The sequence below is a fragment of the Gouania willdenowi genome, chromosome 12 (genome assembly GCF_900634775.1).
Source record: "Gouania willdenowi chromosome 12, fGouWil2.1, whole genome shotgun sequence".
In the NCBI taxonomy this organism is placed as follows: Eukaryota; Metazoa; Chordata; class Actinopteri; order Blenniiformes; family Gobiesocidae; genus Gouania; species Gouania willdenowi.
The window spans coordinates 9,052,004-9,075,302 of record NC_041055.1 but is presented as its reverse complement, the minus strand read 5'-3'; the positions used below and the strand labels follow the sequence as shown (position 1 = coordinate 9,075,302).

General features: G+C 33.5%; 1 protein-coding gene across 1 annotated transcript in view; it reads left to right on the top strand.

Annotated features, from left to right (window-relative positions):
* The window catches only part of LOC114473328 (histone-lysine N-methyltransferase Smyd1-like), a 38,581-nt gene that overhangs the window by 11,948 nt on the left and 3,334 nt on the right, over positions 1–23,299 (top strand). The window contains exons 2-6 of the mRNA XM_028462883.1: positions 14,758–14,934; positions 16,640–16,853; positions 18,868–18,998; positions 20,116–20,154; positions 22,056–22,251. Coding sequence (XP_028318684.1) covers positions 14,758–14,934; positions 16,640–16,853; positions 18,868–18,998; positions 20,116–20,154; positions 22,056–22,251 — 757 coding nt within the window. The remainder of the gene's footprint in view (positions 1–14,757; positions 14,935–16,639; positions 16,854–18,867; positions 18,999–20,115; positions 20,155–22,055; positions 22,252–23,299) is intronic.

Here is a 23,299-nt window from a genome sequence, read left to right as displayed (position 1 = left end):
TCCCAGTTTAAGTGTGCTCATCATATTTGCACTAGTTTTGAGGGTGTTATGATAGCCTTATCTGGAAAAAAATTTTTTTCAAATTTTTCAAATTTTATGCCTTACTATAGCCTTACCTCTGATTTTAGGTGTTTGTCATTTTTTCTCTTTTTTCATGCAATAAAATATTTTTATCCCAGTTTAAGTGTGCTCATCATATTTGCACTAGTTTTGAGGGTCTTATGATAGCCTTATCTCAGAAAAAAAAAAATCTAAATTTTTTCAAATTTTATGCCTAACTATAGCCTTAGCTCTGATTTTAGGTGTTTGTCATTTTTTCTCTTTTTTCATGCCTTAATGCATTTTTATCCCAGTTTAAGTGTGCTCATCATATTTGCACTAGTTTTAAGGGTCTTATGATAGCCTTATCTCAGAAAAAAAAATCCAAAAATTTTCAAATTTTATGCCTTACTATAGCCTTTCCTCTGATTTTTGGTGTTTGTCAGTTTTTTCTCTTTTTTCATGCCTTAAAATATCTTTATCCCAGTTTAAGTGTGCTCATCATATTTGCACTAGTTTTGAGGGTCTTATGATAGCCTTATCTCAGAAAAAAAAAAAAATCCAAATTTTTTCAAATTTCATGCCTTACCTCTGATTTTAGGTGTTTTCATTTTTTCTCTTTTTTCAAGCCTTAAAATATTTTTATCCCAGTTTAAGTGTGCTCATTATATTTGCACAAGTTTTGAGGGTCTTATGATAGCCTAATCTAAAAAAAAAAATTCCAAAATTTTTCAAATTTTATGCCTTACTAAAGCCTTACCTCTGATTTTAGGTGTTTGTCATTTTTTCTCTTTATTCATGGCTTAATGCATTTTTGTCCCAGTTTAAGTGTGCTCAACATATTTGCACTAGTTTTGAGGGTCTTATGATAGCCTTATCTCAGAAAAAAAAATCCAAATCTTTTCAAATTTTATGCCTTACCTCCGATTTTAGGTGTTTGTCAGTTTTTTCTCTTTTTTCATGCCTTAAAATATCTTTTTCCCAGTTTAAGTGTGCTCATCATATTTGCACTAGTTTTGAGGGTCTTATGATAGCCTTATCTCAGAAAAAAAATCCCAAATTTATCAAATTTTTATGCCTTACCTCTGATTTTAGGTGTGTGTCATTTTTTCTCATTTTTCATGCCTTAATGCATTTTTATCTAAGTTTAAGTGTGCTCATGATATTTGCACTAGTTTTGAGGGTGTTATGATAGCCTTATCTGGAAAAAAAAATTGGAAAATTTTTCAAATTTTATGCCTTACTATAGCCTTACCTCTGATTTTAGGTGTTTGTCATTTTTTCTCTTTTTTCATGCAATAAAATATTTTTATCCCAGTTTAAGTGTGCTCATCATATTTGCACTAGTTTTGAGGGTCTTATGATAGCCTTATCTCAGAAAAAAAAAATCCAAAAATTTTCAAATTTTATGCCTTACTATAGCCTTAGCTCTGATTTTAGGTGTTTGTCATTTTTTCTCTTTTTTCATGCAATAAAATATTTTTATCCCAGTTTAAGTGTGCTCATCATATTTGCACTAGTTTTGAGGGTCTTATGATAGCCTTATCTCAGAAAAAAAAAATCTAAATATTTTCAAATTTTATGCCTTACTATAGCCTTAGCTCTGATTTTAGGTGTTTGTCATTTTTTCTCATTTTTCATGACTTAATGCATTTTTATCCAAGTTTAAGTGTGCTCATCATTTTGTACGAGTTTTGAGGGTCTTATGATTGCCTAATCTCAGAATTTTTTTCAAATTTTTTGCCTGACTATAGCCTTACCTCTAATTTTAGGTGTGTGTCTTTTTTTCTCATTTTTCATGCCTTAATGCATTTTTATCCAAGTTTAAGTATGCTCATCATATTTGCTCAAGTTTTGAAGGACTTATGATAGCCTTATCTCAGAAAAAAAAATCCAAAATTTTTCAAATTTTATGCCTTACTATAGCCTTACCTCTGATTTTAGGTGTTTGTCATTTTTTCTCTTTTTTCATGCAATAAAATATTTTTATTCCAGTTTAAGTGTGCTCATCATATTTGCACTAGTTTTGAGGGTCTTATGATAGCCTTATCTCAAAAAAAAAATTAAATTTTTTTTCAAATTTTATGCCTTACTATAGCCTTACCTCTGATTTTTGGTGCTTGTCATTTTTTCTCTTTTTTCAGGCCTTAAAATTTATTATACAAGTTTAAATGTGCTCATCATATTTGCACAAGTTTTGAGGGTGTTATGATAGCCTTATCTGGAAAAAAAAATTTTTCAAATTTTTCAAATTTTATGCCTTACTATAGCCTTACCTCTGATTTTAGGTGTTTGTCATTTTTTCTCTTTTTTCATGCAATAAAATATTTTTATCCCAGTTTAAGTGTGCTCATCATATTTGCACTAGTTTTGAGGGTCTTATGATAGCCTTATCTCAGAAAAAAAAAAATCTAAATTTTTTCAAATTTTATGCCTAACTATAGCCTTAGCTCTGATTTTAGGTGTTTGTCATTTTTTCTCTTTTTTCATGCCTTCAAATATTTTTTTCCCAGTTTAAGTGTGCTCATCATATTTGCACTAGTTTTGAGGGTCTTATGATAGCCTTATCTCAGAAAAAAAAATCCAAAAATTTTCAAACTTTATGCCTTACTATAGCCTTACTTCTGATTTTAGGTGTTTGTCATTTTTTCTAATTTTTCATGCCTTAATACATTTTTATCCCAGTTTAAGTGTGCTCATCATATTTGCACTAGTTTTGAGGGTCTTATGATAGCCTTATCTCAGAAAAAAAAAAAAATCCAAATTTTTTCAAATTTCATGCCTTACCTCTGATTTTAGGTGTTTTCATTTTTTCTCTTTTTTCAAGCCTTAAAATATTTTTATCCCAGTTTAAGTGTGCTCATTATATTTGCACAAGTTTTGAGGGTCTTATGATAGCCTAATCTAAAAAAAAAAATTCCAAAATTTTTCAAATTTTATGCCTTACTAAAGCCTTACCTCTGATTTTAGGTGTTTGTCATTTTTTCTCTTTATTCATGGCTTAATGCATTTTTGTCCCAGTTTAAGTGTGCTCAACATATTTGCACTAGTTTTGAGGGTCTTATGATAGCCTTATCTCAGAAAAAAAAATCCAAATCTTTTCAAATTTTATGCCTTACCTCCGATTTTAGGTGTTTTTCATTTTTTCTCTTTTTTCATGCCTTAAAATATTTTTTTCCCAGTTTAAGTGTGCTCATCATATTTGCACTAGTTTTGAGGGTCTTATGATAGCCTTATCTCAGAAAAAAAATTAAATTTTTTTTCAAATTTTATGCCTTACTATAGCCTTACCTCTGATTTTAGGTGTTTGTCATTTTTTCTCTTTTTTCATGCAATAAAATATTTTTATCCCAGTTTAAGTGTGCTCATCATATTTGCACTAGTTTTGAGGGTCTTATGATAGCCTTATCTCAGAAAAAAAATTAAATTTTTTTTCAAATTTTATGCCTTAAAATTTGAAAAAAATTTTAAGGCCTTACCTCTGATTTTTGGTGCTTGTCATTTTTTCTCTTTTTTCAGGCCTTAAAATTTATTATACAATTTTAAATGTGCTCATCATATTTGCACAAGTTTTGAGGGTCTTATGATAGCCTTATCTCAGAAAAAAAAATTCCAAAATTTTTAAAATTTTATGCCTTACTATAGCCTTACCTCTGATTTTTGGTGCTTGTCATTTTTTCTCTTTTTTCATGCCTTAAATAACTTTATCCCAGTTTAAGTGTGCTCATCATATTTGCACTAGTTTTGAGGGTGTTATGATAGCCTTATCTGGAAAAAAAATTTTTTCAAATTTTTCAAATTTTATGCCTTACTATAGCCTTACCTCTGATTTTAGGTGTTTGTCATTTTTTCTCTTTTTTCATGCAATAAAATATTTTTATCCCAGTTTAAGTGTGCTCATCATATTTGCACTAGTTTTGAGGGTCTTATGATAGCCTTATCTCAGAAAAAAAAAAATCTAAATTTTTTCAAATTTTATGCCTAACTATAGCCTTAGCTCTGATTTTAGGTGTTTGTCATTTTTTCTCTTTTTTCATGCCTTCAAATATTTTTATCCCAGTTTAAGTGTGCTCATCATATTTGCACTAGTTTTGAGGGTCTTATGATAGCCTTATCTCAGAAAAAAAAATCCAAAATTTATCAAATTTTATGCCTTACTATAGCCTTTCCTCTGATTTTTGGTGCTCGTCACTTTTTTCTCATTTTTCATGCCTCCGTTCATATTCATTCCATTTTAAGTGTGCACATCATATTTGCACTAGTTTTTAGGGTCTTTTGATAGCCTTATCTCAGAAAAAAAAAAAATCCAAATTTTTTCAAATTTCATGCCTTACCTCTGATTTTAGGTGTTTTCATTTTTTCTCTTTTTTCAAGCCTTAAAATATTTTTATCCCAGTTTAAGTGTGCTCATTATATTTGCACAAGTTTTGAGGGTCTTATGATAGCCTAATCTAAAAAAAAAAATTCCAAAATTTTTCAAATTTTATGCCTTACTAAAGCCTTACCTCTGATTTTAGGTGTTTGTCATTTTTTCTCTTTATTCATGGCTTAATGCATTTTTGTCCCAGTTTAAGTGTGCTCATCATATTTGCACTAGTTTTGAGGGTCTTATGATAGCCTTATCTCAGAAAAAAAAATCCAAATCTTTTCAAATTTTATGCCTTACCTCCGATTTTAGGTGTTTGTCAGTTTTTTCTCTTTTTTCATGCCTTAAAATATCTTTTTCCCAGTTTAAGTGTGCTCATCATATTTGCACTAGTTTTGAGGGTCTTATGATAGCCTTATCTCAGAAAAAAAATCCCAAATTTATCAAATTTTTATGCCTTACCTCTGATTTTAGGTGTCAGTCATTTTTTCTCATTTTTCATGCCTTAATGCATTTTAATACCAGTTTAAGTGTGCTCATCATATTTGCACTAGTTTTTAGGGTCATTTGATAGCCTTATCTGGAAAAAAAAATTGGAAAATTTTTCAAATTTTATGCCTTACTATAGCCTTACTTCTGATTTTAGGTGTTTGTCATTTTTTCTAATTTTTCATGCCTTAATGCATTTTTATCCCAGTTTAAGTGTGCTCATCATATTTGCACTAGTTTTGAGGGTCTTATGATAGCCTTATCTCAGAAAAAAAAATCCAAAAATTTTCAAATTTTATGCCTTACTATAGCCTTACTTCTGATTTTAGGTGTTTGTCATTTTTTCTCTTTTTTCATGCCTTAATTGATTTTTATCCCAGTTTAAGTGTGCTCATCATATTTGCACTAGTTTTAAGGGTCTTATGATAGCCTTATCTCAGAAAAAAAAAAGCAAAAAATTTTCAAATTTTATGCCTTACTATAGCCTTACTTCTGATTTTAGGTGTTTGTCATTTTTTCTCATTTTTCATGCCTTAATGCATTTTTATCCTAGTTTAAGTGTGCTCATCATTTTGCACTAGTTTTAAGGGTCTTATGATTGCCTAATCTCAGAATTTTTTTCAAATTTTTTGCCTGACTATAGCCTTACCTCTAATTTTAGGTGTGTGTCTTTTTTTCTCATTTTCATGCCTTAATGCATTTTTATCCTAGTTTAAGTATGCTCATCATATTTGCACTAGTTTTTAGGGTCTTATGATAGCCTTATCTCAGAAAAAAAAATCCAAAAATTTTCAAATTTTATGCCTTACTATAGCCTTACCTCTGATTTTAGGTGTTTGTCATTTTTTCTCTTTTTTCATGCAATAAAATATTTTTATTCCAGTTTAAGTGTGCTCATCATATTTGCACTAGTTTTGAGGGTCTTATGATAGCCTTATCTCAAAAAAAAAATTAAATTTTTTTTCAAATTTTATGCCTTACTATAGCCTTACCTCTGATTTTTGGTGCTTGTCATTTTTTCTCTTTTTTCAGGCCTTAAAATTTATTATACAAGTTTAAATGTGCTCATCATATTTGCACAAGTTTTGAGGGTCTTATGATAGCCTTATCTCAGAAAAAAAAATTCCAAAATTTTTTAAATTTTATGCCTTACCTAGCCTTACCTCTGATTTTTGGTGCTTGTCATTTTTTCTCTTTTTTCATGCCTAAAATAACTTTATCCCAGTTTAAGTGTGCTCATCATATTTGCACTAGTTTTGAGGGTGTTATGATAGCCTTATCTGGAAAAAATTTTTTTTCAAATTTTTCAAATTTTATGCCTTACTATAGCCTTACCTCTGATTTTAGGTGCTTGTCATTTTTTCTCTTTTTTCATGCAATAAAATATTTTTATCCCAGTTTAAATGTGCTCATCATATTTGCACTAGTTTTGAGGGTCTTAGGATAGCCTTATCTAAAAAAAAAAATTCCAAAATTTTTCAAATTTTATGCCTTACTGTAGCTTTACCTCTGATTTTTTGTGTTTGTCATTTTTTCTCTTTTTTCATGCCTTTAAATATGTTTATCCCAGTTTAAGTGTGCTCATCATATTTGCACAAGTTTTGAGGGTCTTATGATGGCCTTCGCTTAAAAAAAAAAATTCCAAATTATTCAAATTTTATGCCTTAATTTAGCCTTACTTCTGATTCTAGGTGTTTGTCATTTTTTCTCATTTTTCATGCCTTAATGCATTTTTATCTAAGTTTAAGTATGCTCATGATATTTGCACTAGTTTTGAGGGTGTTATGATAGCCTTATCTGGAAAAAAAAATTGGAAAATTTTTCAAATTTTATGCCTTACTATAGCCTTACCTCTGATTTTAGGTGTTTGTCATTTTTTCTCTTTTTTCATGGGATAAAATATTTTTATCCCAGTTTAAGTGTGCTCATCATATTTGCACTAGTTTTGAGGGTCTTATGATAGCCTTATCTCAGAAAAAAAAAATCTAAATTTTTTCAAATTTTATGCCTTACTATAGCCTTAGCTCTGATTTTAGGTGTTTGTCATTTTTTCTCATTTTTCATGACTTAATGCATTTTTATCCAAGTTTAAGTGTGCTCATCATTTTGTACGAGTTTTGAGGGTCTTATGATTGCCTAATCTCAGAAATTTTTTTTAAATTTTTTTCAAATTTTTTGCCTGACTATAGCCTTACCTCTAATTTTAGGTGTGTGTCTTTTTTTCTCATTTTTCATGCCTTAATGCATTTTTATCCAAGTTTAAGTATGCTCATCATATTTGCTCAAGTTTTGAAGGACTTATGATAGCCTTATCTCAGAAAAAAAAATCCAAAATTTTTCAAATTTTATGCCTTACTATAGCCTTACCTCTGATTTTAGGTGTTTGTCATTTTTTCTCTTTTTTCATGCAATAAAATATTTTTATTCCAGTTTAAGTGTGCTCATCATATTTGCACTAGTTTTGAGGGTCTTATGATAGCCTTATCTCAAAAAAAAAATTAAATTTTTTTTCAAATTTTATGCCTTACTATAGCCTTACCTCTGATTTTTGGTGCTTGTCATTTTTTCTCTTTTTTCAGGCCTTAAAATTTATTATACAAGTTTAAATGTGCTCATCATATTTGCACAAGTTTTGAGGGTCTTATGATAGCCTTATCTCAGAAAAAAAAATTCCAAAATTTTTTAAATTTTATGCCTTACCTAGCCTTACCTCTTCTTTTTGGTGCTTGTCATTTTTTCTCTTTTTTCATGCCTAAAATAACTTTATCCCAGTTTAAGTGTGCTCATCATATTTGCACTAGTTTTGAGGGTGTTATGATAGCCTTATCTGGAAAAAATTTTTTTTCAAATTTTTCAAATTTTAAGCCTTACTATAGCCTTACCTCTGATTTTAGGTGTTTGTCATTTTTTCTCTTTTTTCATGCAATAAAATATTTTTATCCCAGTTTAAGTGTGCTCATCATATTTGCACTAGTTTTGAGGGTCTTAGGATAGCCTTATCTAAAAAAAAAAATTCCAAAATTTTTCAAATTTTATGCCTTACTGTAGCTTTACCTCTGATTTTTTGTGTTTGTCATTTTTTCTCTTTTTTCATGCCTTTAAATATGTTTATCCCAGTTTAAGTGTGCTCATCATATTTGCACAAGTTTTGAGGGTCTTATGATAGCCTTATCTCAGAAAAAAAAATTCCAAAATTTTTCAAATTTTATGCCTTACTATAGCCTTACCTCTGATTTTTTGTGTTTGTCATTTTTTCTCTTTTTTCATGCCTTTAAATATTTTTATCCCAGTTTAAGTGTGCTCATCATATTTGCACTCGTTTTGAGGGTCTTATGATGCCCTAATCTCAGAAAAAAAAATTCCAAAATTTTTCAAAATATATGCCTTACTTTTTGGTGTTTTTCATTTTTTCTCTTTTTTCATGCCTTAAAATATTTTTTTCCCAGTTTATGTGTGCTCATCATATTTGCACTAGTTTTGAGGGTCTTATGATAGCCTTCGCTTAAAAAAAAAAATTTCAAATTATTCAAATTTTATGCCTTAATTTAGCCTTACTTCTGATTTTAGGTGTTTGTCATTTTTTCTCATTTTTCATGCCTTAATGCATTTTTATCTAAGTTTAAGTGTGCTCATAATATTTGCACTAGTTTTGAGGGTGTTATGATAGCCTTATCTGGAAAAAAAAATTGGAAAATTTTTCAAATTTTATGCCTTACTAAAGCCTTACCTCTGATTTTAGGTGTTTGTCATTTTTTAACTTTTTTCACGACTCAATGCATTTTTTTCCCAGTTTAAGTGTGCTCATCATATTTGCACTAGTTTTGAGGGTCTTATGATAGCCTTATCTCAGAAAAAAAAAAAATCCAAATTTTTTCAAATTTCATGCCTTACCTCTGATTTTAGGTGTTTTTCATTTTTTCTCTTTTTTCAAGCCTTAAAATATTTTTATCCCAGTTTAAGTGTGCTCATTATATTTGCACAAGTTTTGAGGGTCTTATGATAGCCTAATCTAAAAAAAAAAATTCCAAAATTTTTCAAATTTTATGCCTTACTATAGCCTTACCTCTGATTTTAGGTGTTTGTCATTTTTTCTCTTTATTCATGCCTTAATGTATTTTTATCCCAGTTTAAGTGTGCTCATCATATTTGCACTAGTTTTGAGGGTCTTATGATAGCCTTATCTCAGAAAAAAAATTCCAAATTTATCAAATTTTTATGCCTTACCTCTGATTTTAGGTGTGTCATTTCTTCTCATTTTTCATGCCTCAATGCATTTTTTATCTAAGTTTAAGTATGCTCATCATATTTGCACAAGTTTTGAGGGTCTTATGATAGCCTTATCTCAGAAAAAAAAATTTCAAATTTTTTAAATTTAATGCCTTACTTTAGCCTTACCTCTGATTTTTGGTGTTTGTAATTTTTTCTCTCTTTTCATGCCTTAAATTATTTTTATCCCAGTTTAAGTGTGCTCATCATATTTGCACTAGTTTTGAGGGTCTTATGATAGCCTTATCTCAGAAAAAAAATTCTAAAATTTTTCAAATTTTATGCCTTACTATAGCCTTACCTCTGATTTTAGGTGTTTGTCATTTTTTCTTATTTTTCATGCCTTAATGCATTTTTATCTAAGTTTAAGTATGCTCATCATATTTGCACAAGTTTTGAGGGTCTTATGATAGCCTAACCTGGAAAAAAATTTTTTTAATTTTTTTCAAATTTTATGCCTTACTATAGCCTTACTGTTACAGTTAGCTGTTGGTGTGGACCCAAATGCAGGAAAAGATGGAGGCAGGATGCAGGAGTAGCGTTCTCGGAACCAATCCATGTTTTTAATTCAAAAATCCAAAATCAAAACTAAAATCCAAAACAGGCAGCATGAAGGAATCAGGGAACAAGACCAGACACGAGGAAGGCGACAACAAACCTGACATCACGCACACAACGAACCAGCAACCACACTGTGACCAAGCACACAGTTAAATAGTGGAGGAGGCCTGATTGGGAATGGGCCACACCTGGGTGAAAACATGAGGGACCTAATCAATCACCAACCAAGCACACAGACATCACTGGGGGGTGGAGCCACAAGCAGGAATCCCTGTAACACAGACAAGAGTTAACACCAAACTAGACTCAAAATAAACAAAGACACAGAATAACTAAACTTAACCAACAGAACATGACACTTACCTCTGATTTTAGGTGTTTGTCATTTTTTCTCATTTTTCATGCCTTAATGCATTTTTATCCCAGTTTAAGTGTGCTCATCATATTTGCACTAGTTTTGAGGGTCTTATGATAGCCTTATCTCAGAAAAAAAAAATCCAAAAATTTTCAAATTTTATGCCTTACTATAGCCTTACCTCTGATTTTAGGTGTTTGTCATTTTTTGTATTTTTTCATGCCTTAATGTTTTTTAATACCAGTTTTAGTGTGCTCATCATATTTGCACTAGTTTTTAGGGTCATTTGATAGCCTTATCTCAATTTTTTTTTTTGCAAAATTTTTAATTTTTTTGCCTTACTATAGCCTTACCTCTTATTTTAGGTGTTTGTCATTTTTTCTCTTTTTTCATGCCTTTAAATATTTTTATCCCAGTTTCAGTGTGCTCATCATATTTGCACTCGTCTTGAGGGTCTTATGATTGCCTTATCTCAGAAAAAAAATTCCAAATTTTTTCAAATTTTATGCCTTACTTCTAATTTTTGGTTTTTGTCTTTTTTTCTCTTTTTTCATGCCATAAAATTTTTTATCCTGGTTTATGTGTGCTCATCATATTTGCACTAGTTTTGAGGGTCTTATGATAGCCTTAGCTCAGAAAAAAAAATTCCAAAATTTTTCAAATTTTATGCCTTACTATAGCCTTTACTCTGATTTTTGGTGTTTGTCATTTTTTCTCTTTTTTCATGCCTTAAAATATTTTTATTCTAGTTTAAGTGTGCTCATCATATATGCAATAGTTTTGAGGGTCTTATGATGCCCTAATCTCAGAAAAAAAAATTCCAAAATTTTTCAAAATATATGCCTTACTTTTTGGTGTTTTTCATTTTTTCTCTTTTTTCATGCCTTAAAATATTTTTTTCCCAGTTTATGTGTGCTCATCATATTTGCACTAGTTTTGAGGGTCTTATGATAGCCTTCGCTTAAAAAAAAAAATTTCAAATTATTCAAATTTTATGCCTTACTATAGCCTTACTTCTGATTTTAGGTGTTTGTCATTTTTTCTCATTTTTCATGCCTTAATGCATTTTTATCTAAGTTTAAGTGTGCTCATAATATTCGCACTAGTTTTGAGGGTGTTATGATAGCCTTATCTGGAAAAAAAAATTGGAAAATTTTTCAAATTTTATGCCTTACTAAAGCCTTACCTCTGATTTTAGGTGTTTGTCATTTTTTAACTTTTTTCACGACTCAATGCATTTTTTTCCCAGTTTAAGTGTGCTCATCATATTTGCACTAGTTTTGAGGGTCTTATGATAGCCTTATCTCAGAAAAAAAAAAAAATCCAAATTTTTTCAAATTTCATGCCTTACCTCTGATTTTAGGTGTTTTTCATTTTTTCTCTTTTTTCAAGCCTTAAAATATTTTTATCCCAGTTTAAGTGTGCTCATTATATTTGCACAAGTTTTGAGGGTCTTATGATAGCCTAATCTAAAAAAAAAAATTCCAAAATTTTTCAAATTTTATGCCTTACTATAGCCTTACCTCTGATTTTAGGTGTTTGTCATTTTTTCTCTTTATTCATGGCTTAATGTATTTTAATACCAGTTTAAGTGTGCTCATCATATTTGCACTAGTTTTGAGGGTCTTATGATAGCCTTATCTCAGAAAAAAAATTCCAAATTTATCAAATTTTTATGCCTTACCTCTGATTTTAGGTGTGTCATTTCTTCTCATTTTTCATGCCTCAATGCATTTTTTATCTAAGTTTAAGTATGCTCATCATATTTGCACAAGTTTTGAGGGTCTTATGATAGCCTTATCTCAGAAAAAAAAATTTCAAATTTTTTAAATTTAATGCCTTACTTTAGCCTTACCTCTGATTTTTGGTGTTTGTAATTTTTTCTCTCTTTTCATGCCTTAAATTATTTTTATCCCAGTTTAAGTGTGCTCTTCATATTTGCACTAGTTTTGAGGGTCTTATGATAGCCTTATCTCAGAAAAAAAAATCCAAAAATTTTCAAATTTTATGCCTTACTATAGCCTTACCTCTGATTTTAGGTGTTTGTCATTTTTTCTTATTTTTCATGACTTAATGCATTTTTATCTAAGTTTAAGTATGCTCATCATATTTGCACAAGTTTTGAGGGTCTTATGATAGCCTAACCTGGAAAAAAAATTTTTTTAATTTTTTTCAAATTTTATGCCTTACTATAGCCTTACTGTTACAGTTAGCTGTTGGTGTGGACCCAAATGCAGGAAAAGATGGAGGCAGGATGCAGGAGTAGCGTTCTCGGAACCAATCCATGTTTTTAATTCAAAAATCCAAAATCAAAACTAAAATCCAAAACAGGCAGCATGAAGGAATCAGGGAACAAGACCAGACACGAGGAAGGCGACAACAAACCTGACATCACGCACACAACGAACCAGCAACCACACTGTGACCAAGCACACAGTTAAATAGTGGAGGAGGCCTGATTGGGAATGGGCCACACCTGGGTGAAAACATGAGGGACCTAATCAATCACCAACCAAGCACACAGACATCACTGGGGGGTGGAGCCACAAGCAGGAATCCCTGTAACACAGACAAGAGTTAACACCAAACTAGACTCAAAATAAACAAAGACACAGAATAACTAAACTTAACCAACAGAACATGACACTTACCTCTGATTTTAGGTGTTTGTCATTTTTTAACTTTTTTCATGCCTTAATGCATTTTTATCCCAGTTTAAGTGTGCTCATCATATTTGCACTAGTTTTGAGGGTCTTATGATAGCCTTATCTCAGAAAAAAAAATTCCAAAATTTTTCAAATTTTATGCCTTACTATAGCCTTACCTCTGATTTTAGGTGTTTGTCATTTTTTCTCTTTTTTCATGCCTTAAAATAATTTTTATCCCAGTTTAAGTGTGCTCATCATATTTGCACTAGTTTTTAGGGTCTTATGATAGCCTTATCTTAGAAAAAACCTTTTTAATTTTTTTGCCTTACTATAGCCTTACCTCTCATTTTAGGTGTCAGTCATTTTTTCTCATTTTTCATGCCTTTAAATATTTTTATCCCAGTTTCAGTGTGCTCATCATATTTGCACTCGTCTTGAGGGTCTTATGATTGCCTTATCTCAGAAAAAAAATTCCAAATTTTTTCAAATTTTATGCCTTACTTCTAATTTTTGGTTTTTGTCTTTTTTTCTCTTTTTTCATGCCATAAAATTTTTTATCCTGGTTTATGTGTGCTCATCATATTTGCACTAGTTTTGAGGGTCTTATGATAGCCTTAGCTCAGAAAAAAAAATTCCAAAATTTTTCAAATTTTATGCCTTACTATAGCCTTTACTCTGATTTTTGGTGTTTGTCATTTTTTCTCTTTTTTCATGCCTTAAAATATTTTTATTCTAGTTTAAGTGTGCTCATCATATATGCAATAGTTTTGAGGGTCTTATGATAGCCTAATCTCAGAAAAAAAATTCCAAAATTTTTCAAATTATATATAGCCTTAACTCTTTTTTCATGCCTTAAAATCTTATTTTTTTCAGAGAAGGCTATCATAAGACCCTCAAAACTATTGCAAATATGAAGACGGTTGGTGGTCCGTTAGGTCTCGTTAGATCGGAATGCAGTTTGGTATGAATACTCTATGAATGAATATGATGACACGCTTGGAGCCCCTTTTTTTTTTTTTAAATGGGGCCCAGGGGCCCTTCCCTCCCCTTTTTTTTGGGCAGATTCCATTAAAATTGTTTTCTCATTTATTTGTGAGGCCCCCAGGGGTCCCATTTTTCAAATGACTACTCCTCCATTAATGCTCGTTGAATCGGGCTGTAATGTGACATGGATATTTTATGAGCGGATGTCAAGAGCCTCTTGGAGACCTTTTCTGGTAATTTCTAAATTTATCGGAACATAGTTGTGTGATGTATCGTTTCAAAGTCAATTCAATGTAGATTACCATTTCACGCCGCACAATTTCATTTGTTTTACTTGGTGTAACCGAGTCATTTGGCTGAATTCTCCAAAATGTGGTACATGTTATTTGGCGCTGAGACATTACGTAGACGCAGTTCATTTGAACTTGTTTAAGAACTTGTAGAATACTGGTACATGGAAACAAGCTTTGAACATCTGGGGAATTTAGCGCTAATATTAAATACATGTTGTAAATAAAGCGTGTGAAGAAAAAAATAAGTGCAAATGCTCAATAAAACCCAAAACAGCTTGTAGAAAACTGGTACATGGAAACAAGTTAGAATTACCAAAACGTTGCGTCTTTTTACATCTTGGCATCAGTACTGATATTTGTTTAAAAAAAAGCAAGGAGTAAAAGTAAAAAGTCGACAAAAAATAAGTACTCAAGTAAAGTACAGATACCAGTGAAAACTACTTTGTAGTTAAGTAACTTCTTAAGAAGTATTTTTACTTTACTTGTCACCTCTGGACATCAATTCAGACACGCTCACTGTAGATGGAAAACTCTGCTTCACTCCACACTTTACGATATCGTGATTCCACTTGAACCGTCGAGGATGGACCTCGTAATGTTTCAATATCATGATGAATTATCAAAAGATATATTGGCCCACCTTTAATAGATACAGTACCTTCAGTAATTTTGAGCAGAATAGACATAAATAATACCTGCAGTGTTGAACTGAGCTGTGGAGTCTGTAACATGTCCCTGTCTCTCTCTCTCTCTCAGTCTGTTCACCCAGGTCTGTCACAACTGTTTCCGTCAGCAGCCTCAGCTTCACCGCTGTGCTCAGTGTAAGTTCGCCCATTACTGTGACCGCACCTGCCAGACTGCATGCTGGGACGAGCACAAGCAGGAGTGTGGGGCCATTAGGAAGACTGGAAAAGCTCCGAGTGAGAACGTTCGGTGAGGCTCACATCCAGTGCATGGACAGTAAAGTAATGCAGCATTTAATTACTGTTATAATAATGATGATGGATATATAGTAATGTATTTTGAAGGACCCAAAAAAGAGAAAATTTAGAACATGAGAAATGTGTTCATAAGAAATAAATGTTTTTTTGATGCAATGGTTACTATATTTTAATGTTACTAGTGGAAAACGAATAAACAATAAATGATTATAAGACACAGAGGCAAGCTACAATGACCTCATGTAAAGGATTCTCAATATTCACGAGTGGTGAAATAACTCAAAGTTGGGGTCCAAAATAAAAATAAAGTAGCATAAAGAAAAATATTAAGAGTCATCTTTATACTATAAATCCCCACATGCAGTTATGGGCCAATGAAAATTTGTCACAAAAGTATTTTTAGGATTTCAAGTGACTGTCCCCCAAGAACCAATGCATATATGTGACTAATCCTTAGTGATTTGAACAGTCTATGTATTTAGCTCAGAGCTGATTAAATTACAGGGAGCTGAGGTATAAACTAAGTTGTTTACTGAAGGCCCAAAAAACTAACAAAGTTTTTTCGAATTTTGAGGGGCTGGCATGTCCACCAGATAGGATTTATGTATACTCTGAAAGAATATGTGGAGCTGTATTACTATACAAATTTCAGTTGTAACTCCTGAGATATTGGAAGCTGAAAATGGAAGAAAAATAAGGATGCACGAAAATTGACACATACCCCCCTCACTAAATTGTCCATATCTCAAAAATCATTCATCTGATCAAACTAAAAATTAGCAGTGTGCCTATTGAATAATTAAGAAACAATTGATAAAAATCTCAGAATTTTTTTAAGACCGAAGTGCGTGGACCATTTGTTGAAATGTCATAGAATGACCCTTCTTGAATTTCTCCGTGATCCAGTCTTTCATTTAGTTACTAGTTGTTTTTAGCAGTTTTTAAATTGGATGAGAAAAAACATCCACACATTATATTTTTTTGTACTGCTTCCACACTTTAGAGGTGTGTATGATGCCTTTCTACCAACAAATCTGATTTTTTTCCCTCTAAATTAAAACTGAGACAAACGGGAAGTCAAAAACGAAAAAGTCTAAATTAACCACATCATGTTTCCTTAACCAAGTGTTTGTGTCAGACACTTTGTTTATTTGTTGAATACATAAAAAACACCTTCATAATGAAACCATGACCTGTTCTCTAGCGCCACCATCTGGCCAAACTTTTAAATTAGAATTATTTTATCTTTAAAATTTTTCATCCAAATCTTTTCTAATTTGTTGGGATTTGTGGGGATGTAAGGTCACACATGGGTCACACACAGAGTAAAAGATTTTACACAGCTAAAGCAGCTTGGGGTCAAATTGACCCCAGAGGAACACCAATGCGTACAATATGTGTTCAGCACATATTTTGGAAAGAATATAAAACAATTTGGAAAGAATAGAAAACAGCCACTGCACAGACTGAAAAAAATCCATTAAATATGTAGCTGTGACTTTCACACTAACTTTTCACAGTTAAACAGCAGAGCTGAATGTCAAATCTGCTTTAGTTGCCCTTTAGTTCAAGTTCACAGTGATTTAATTTAGTGGAACAGATCAGTCTGATAGGATGGACGATGACATGGAAGAGACAGACGGGTCAGTCTCCTTTAACTGCTCATGAAACTCATCCGCTCTCATGTCTGTGCTCAGTCTGGCATCGCGCGTGCTGTGGCGTATACACAAGGACACGGGCATCGCCTCAGACAGCCAGCTGGTCTCTGTGGAGCAGCTGCAGGAGCACGTGGCCGACCTTTCCCAAGACGACCTCCAGAAACTCCAGGCTGACGTGAAAAGCTTCCAACAGTTCTGGTCCTATGGGAGAAAGCAACACTCTGATGACGACGTCTCACACATCTTTGGCATTGTTAGTGTTTGTAAATAGAAAACCCCAAAACCTAAATGTATGGGGGTATGAGGTAGTGTTGTTGATTGATTGATTGATTGAAGTGTTTCAATTTCAATTTGATTCAACTTTATACATATAGCGCTGAATACAATAAGTCATCTCATCACACTCATCACAAAATATAGAGTTGTGAAGAAAAAAGTAAAAACCAACATTTCCACATGAGCAAAAATCATATTTTATTGTAAAAATGTAAGAATGACTGCCCTCTATGAGTTGACACAATTACAATCGAATTATGCGATTGGCTAAGACGGAAGTTGGTGACATTTTGGTCGCTTCTTACATCACAACCATCACTGATGGCTCCGCCCCTTCTATAAAAACCAGCACCTGTGGACTCTACATTCTGTGAGTGAGGTCAGATTGAGAGAATTGTGAATAGAGAACTATAGTAAGTATTGAGTAGCTCTTTAGCATTAGCATATGTTGTTCTTTGGAGATTTAGTAAAGACTGGGGCTGTGTTCGAAATCGCATACTAACGTACCACTCATACTAAGTCTGATGTCAAAATTAGTATGCAGTGCATTCACATTAGATAGTATGGAAAGATTGAGTATGCGAGAAATACCCGGATGTATACTATATGGGGATAAGTATGCACAATGGCCACACTAGTCATACTAGTACATGCCCCATGATGCATTGCGAGCGGAATGTAAAATCTTCCCGGGACTGGCTTCAAGCTAAAAGTCCAACATTACCTTTTCAAAACAAAAGCATCTCTTTGTCTTAGGGCTCTTGTTTTAAAGTTAACCGGAAGTTTAGTCAGTAGCACAATGGAGGGTCTCCAAAAATCTCTGAAATGTCAGCATGAAATGTGTTTCCGTGGGTTTTATGGATCAAATGACCACATGTTGATATTCTATTTGGTCACTTTCTCGCTTAAAACGTTTTCAGAACTTTTAAAGGTGGAGAATCAACAGAGATATTTAGCCTCAGTGTGTTTTAGGTTTTTGTCATTGTAGATTCGAAAACTTGGAAGTATACTTTATGTCATCATCCTAATCATACTAATAGTATATAGTAGACAGTATATACTCATTGAGTTTGTGCATAGTACGGAGTATGCCATTTTGGACACAGCCATAGTATAGACCAGGGGTCACCAACCTTTCTGAAACTGTGAGCTACTTCATAGGTACTGTATAGTCCAAAGGGCTACCAGTTAGAAAAGCATGTCTTTAATACTACATTTTGTCCCTTTATTAGAGGGTAAGATAATAAGGAAGGCCAGCAGTAACTTAAAAATGTAAGAAATCTTAATGTATGCAATCGTTTCATTTTCATGACATTTTGTAGAAAACAAACAACTTTTACTTATTCGTATAACGTAACATTTGTAAAATGTAACAATTGTCATATTTTACGAAAATCCACCTTGCATTTTTTTAAAATAATCTTATATATATCCTATTATATATAACAACACATACACCAAATCTGCAACATGTAAAAGCATTTGTGATGATGTTCCAGTTAAAATAAACATTTAAAGATGGTTTATTTAACACTAAAACTTTATAAATGTTTATTATATTTAGTAGTATTTAACTCTACTTAGTAATAACTACATCTCTTATATGTATTTATCTTTGTGAGTTTGAATCTTGGAAAGTACATCAGATTTTAGATGGAGCTCATTGGTAACTAGAGCTCTTGAGGGCCCCTCACATGGTCCGTGAGGGCTACCTGGTGCCCGCGGGCACCGTGTTGGTGACCCCTGGTATAGACTGTTTAACTGCTCCAGAAGCCCCACCCATAATCACAGCATTTTTTTGATGCACGTTAGCCTATTCCTTGGGGTTTAGTTACTCTTTAATCAGCAGTGTTGTTTTGAAAAGTGTGCGTTAAGGAACAAACTTAAGTCTAAAAGCTTTAACACCAAATATGAGTGAATTTAACACTGTAGTTGTTTAAAATAATGAATTATCTAAAGTGTTATCTAGTCTAACACTTTTTCTTTCTCAGATCAAATGTAACGGCTTTACTCTTAGTGACCAGAGAGGACTGCAGGCTGTGGGCGTCGGCCTATTTCCAAACCTCTGCCTGGTCAATCATGACTGCTGGCCTAACTGCACCGTCATCCTCAACCATGGAAGGTAGGTGTCCAAACTGCTGCTCTATAAGTTAACAAAACATTCCAATCAGTGCTTTCTAGTGACATAAAGTATCATGAAGCCTAAACTCTAGCCCAGCTGATGGTATGGAGTTGCTGACTGGATGCTTTTTGTGGCTGATAGTAGACTTCAGAAACAGGTTTCCTGGCTACTATTTTCATCCAGGACCCTTATTAAATGCCTTAAAGCACCTAAGGCCCACCTTTGACTCCATCCTCGTTTCCTTCAGCTCCTCCTTGTTTGCTGCTGTCACCAAAACAGAGAAGGTCAGACTGGAGTGCAACGTTTTCTCTGCACGATTGTTGCTGCTCCGTAACATCCTGAACACAGTCTGTTCAAACTACAGGAGGCTGTGACAAAAACACATCCCACAGAGACCATTTGACATCACCATGTGCGACCGTGGCAAGTCAATTTACCATCATTAATAAAGGCCTTTATCATTATCCACATCATCTTCATTGTCACCAGTCCTCCAGTTTTAATCTTACTCTTACCTGACTTCAGCTGCTTTGCTTTCAAATGCAAACTACAGATTTTTTCGCAAATTCATTTTCTTTTGCGCTGTTTGACTGTTTCCCTCCGTTTTCTGTAAGTGTGTATGTATTTTGGATTCATTTTGTGCATTTTTGTTGCCGTGTTTATGGAGTCTGTGTGTTTTTCATGTTTCTTTGAGTATGCTCTTCTGTTGTTTTCTGTTTTAGTTGTCGTTTTGTGTGTTTTTGGAATAATGGTGTGTGTTTTGTACTGTTGTGTGTCTTATTAGTCTTTTTGTGTATTTGTTTTTAGTAAAAAAAAAAAAAAAAAACCCATCCAATCTGAGTCTTGAAAAATGTTCTTGAGAGCGATCTGGAGATACTCGAAGACTACAGTCGTCGGTGCATGGAGGAGTGAGTCAACGAACACAAGATCTTCATCTGATTATATATGGAAATGCATTTGCCTCATCTGATGGGAAACATAGAAAAACATTGAATTAGCGTCAAAATGTCCGTTACTCATAATTCTTTATTTTTGCTCCAACATGGTGTGCACACGTACACACAAACACACAATGAGATCATTTACTGACGGTAACATATCTTTGCTTCTTTTGTAGTCAAACAGCCTTGAGTTCTGCTCTCCACTCTAAGAGAAGGTATGAGTGCACACACACACACACGCATGCACATGTTTTTCAGGGTGAATAATGTTCATATCGGTTTTAATATATATCACTTATTTATTTCTTTGATATCCAAAATTTTACTTTAAAACTGCTGGGGATGATAATGATAAGACATATAATGTAGGCCTCACAGATCAACAAATCAAAGGTATTTTTTCAGGACAATTTACTTACAGAGGTAGAAATTGCTGCTTGAAAGATTGTTGTTGACTCCTTTGTAAAAAATGGGTTTGTTGACAAATGGTCATGTGAATTTTGGAAAAGTTTTGCACATTCCATTGTGGGATTTGGAGCCTTGTAGAAGAATGCAAAGACAGTGCTGAAGCGAAAAAAGTTTCTTTAAAGAAATCCGGAGTTTCTGAGAAACGTCTCAATATCCCGCCCTAAACAGCATCACTTCCTCCCACTGCCTCTGCCAATCTACCTGAAGCCACGCCTCTACTTTTCTGCATGTGCATCGCGGAACAAGGTCGCATGGATATAGGTCTATGGGTCAGGTAAGAGCCAAAATCATATTTACCTGTTTGCTGTTGTGACGCGCGGCCTTGTTTTCGTGCACAGTTCCGTATTCACTTTGATTGACAGTTTCAAAAACAGGAAGTCGAAGGCTATTTGCTGGGCGCACTTTGCAATCATTTCCATTTGTATAGGGATCTATAGGACAAAGGAGGGACTTATATACTGTACAATAAAGGTGCAGTCCGCAACTCTCGGATCTCTCTCTCCCCCTTCCTCCCCGCTGCTCTCTTGCCCTGCCTCCAAACTTTCCAAAGTCCCTCCCTCAGAGGAGCTAACAAGCTAACGTTAGCCAGACAGCAACATCACAGTACTATAAAATGCTCTGTTTAAAGCATATTACTGCAGCGCTTCTCTCTCTCAATGTGCACACGCCTCAGCAGCAGCAACAACACAGTGTCACTAACAGCAGCCCACATGGAGGCTGCTGCGCGCACATGAACAACACATCCACCACAGAGTTCTAGTGTAACAATTACAAATCAAACATAATGTAAATCAAGCAGCAGTAATTACCTTTAAAGCAGGAAAATCTCCAATTCCATCTTTTACTCCTCCTCCAGACAATACACTGTAAAAAAAAAAGACGGCGTTACAGCTCTGGGAAGGGGGCGGAGACTGTGAACAACAGCTGTCAGACAGTCCATCAAACACAAACCTGGTTCTTTTTGCTCAGTCGTGGTGCATTCTGGCAATCTGCCAAAGGCTGCAGGAGCAGCAGGGTGGACTCAATGAGCCTGTTTTTTTTATGTAAAGCTGTCCTTACATAGTGACAGCTTTAGCTAATATGACAAAAAGTCACTTTTCTAAGAGTTGCAGACTGCACCTTTAAATGTATATGAATGACCACCGACAGTAGACTAAAAGAGTAATTACATATTTTTTCACATTTCAAAAGAATGATACATGAACATAGATTTCTCAGAAACTCCGGATATCAGCTTTAATAAGTGTTTTAACTTCATTCTTACAGTGCATTCAGTAACAAAGTAGCTCAATCTACTAACCCTAACCTTAGTAGGGAAATATAAAAGTCAGTCCTAAACCCTAAACCTTAATCCTAGCCCTGACCTCTCATCTAACAGGAAGTAGACAACCCAGAATTTAAAACAGAACTGGACTTTAAATCTGTTCTGGGTAGCAGGAAATAACTAATAACTATAAATGTGTTCCAAGCAGCACGGAAAATATGAGGAAATCATGTTGGTAAGCACGTAACAATAAGTAATTTACTTGATGGTTTCACAATCCACTGTCAGCTTGTGTTGGATAAGATGTTTTTATTTTATTAGAATTTCTTCAAAAAGTGAACAAATCCTGATCTTAAGCCTGTCTCTTTATCTCTTGTGCACCAGGATTGAGCTGCGTGCTCTGAGGACCATCGCTGAGGGCGAGGAGCTGACTGTCAGCTACGTGGACTACCTGAACACGTCAGCTGAGCGTCAGAAGAAGCTGAAGGAGCACTTCCACTTTGACTGCACCTGTGACCACTGCACAAAGCACATCAATGACAATCTGATGACGGCTGCAGCAGATGGAGACGGAGCCAAAGTAAGAAGCTGGATGCAGAGGTCACTAATGAGTTTGTCACATTCTGTTCACCTGGATGCTTGTGTAGAATGTTGTTGAAACTAGACTTTGTAAATGTGTAAACACACACAAACACACACACAACACAGCATCATAAAAGGGGTCGACAGAGAGGTGAAGACAATGAAACGGAAGAGAACACAGTTGGTGATCACAAGACCAGCAAACGGTGATGTTCAAACCAGGGTTGGGATCAATTACAATTACATTTGCAATTATCCATGTACAGTTACAATGACCAGCATTTTTTCCAAATACAATTCTTTTTATTATCCTCAAAAAGTCAATTACATTTACGTTCTCAATTACATTTAATCACAATTATTGAGCCTGAAATAAATAACCTAATATAAGTTACTTTACTTTTACTTATAAATCAGCTGTAAAATATACCAAAACATGTATCTATCATCTAGTTTCTTTCCTATCTCTTGATTACCTTGTTATGCTTCCTAATCAACATAAAAACAGATTTCAATCATTTTGGTGTGGAGCCTTTTTTGTGTCAATATACCCCTAGATTTGATATTGTTTTTAAATGGTAATGTGGGAAAGCTTGATATGAAACATTATTTAACAAGTGTTAACTACATATGCGTAGAACTGTAACATGGTTCCCCAATTTAGTGTTAATTTATAATGAACAATTTTCATAGAATTTTCATGGCAATTGCATTTACAAAGTATAATATCTGTACTCAATTACAATTTAATTACGATTACAACAGCAACAGATATTTTTAATTACAATAACCATTATAATTACAAAAGCACTCGGAGAGCGCAGACCTCCCTCAAGCAGCTCAAGCTCAGCCAACACGCTCCGGTCACGGTAACATGGTGAAAACTCAGGATTACCATGACTACCTGTCAACATTGAGCTGTTGACTCTGAGATAACCTATGACATCATCACAAGTTCCACAGTGTGGATGGGAAAATGAATTATATATATATATATATATATTTATTTTTATTTTTTTTCTTTTGGTACCCAGAACATCACCAAA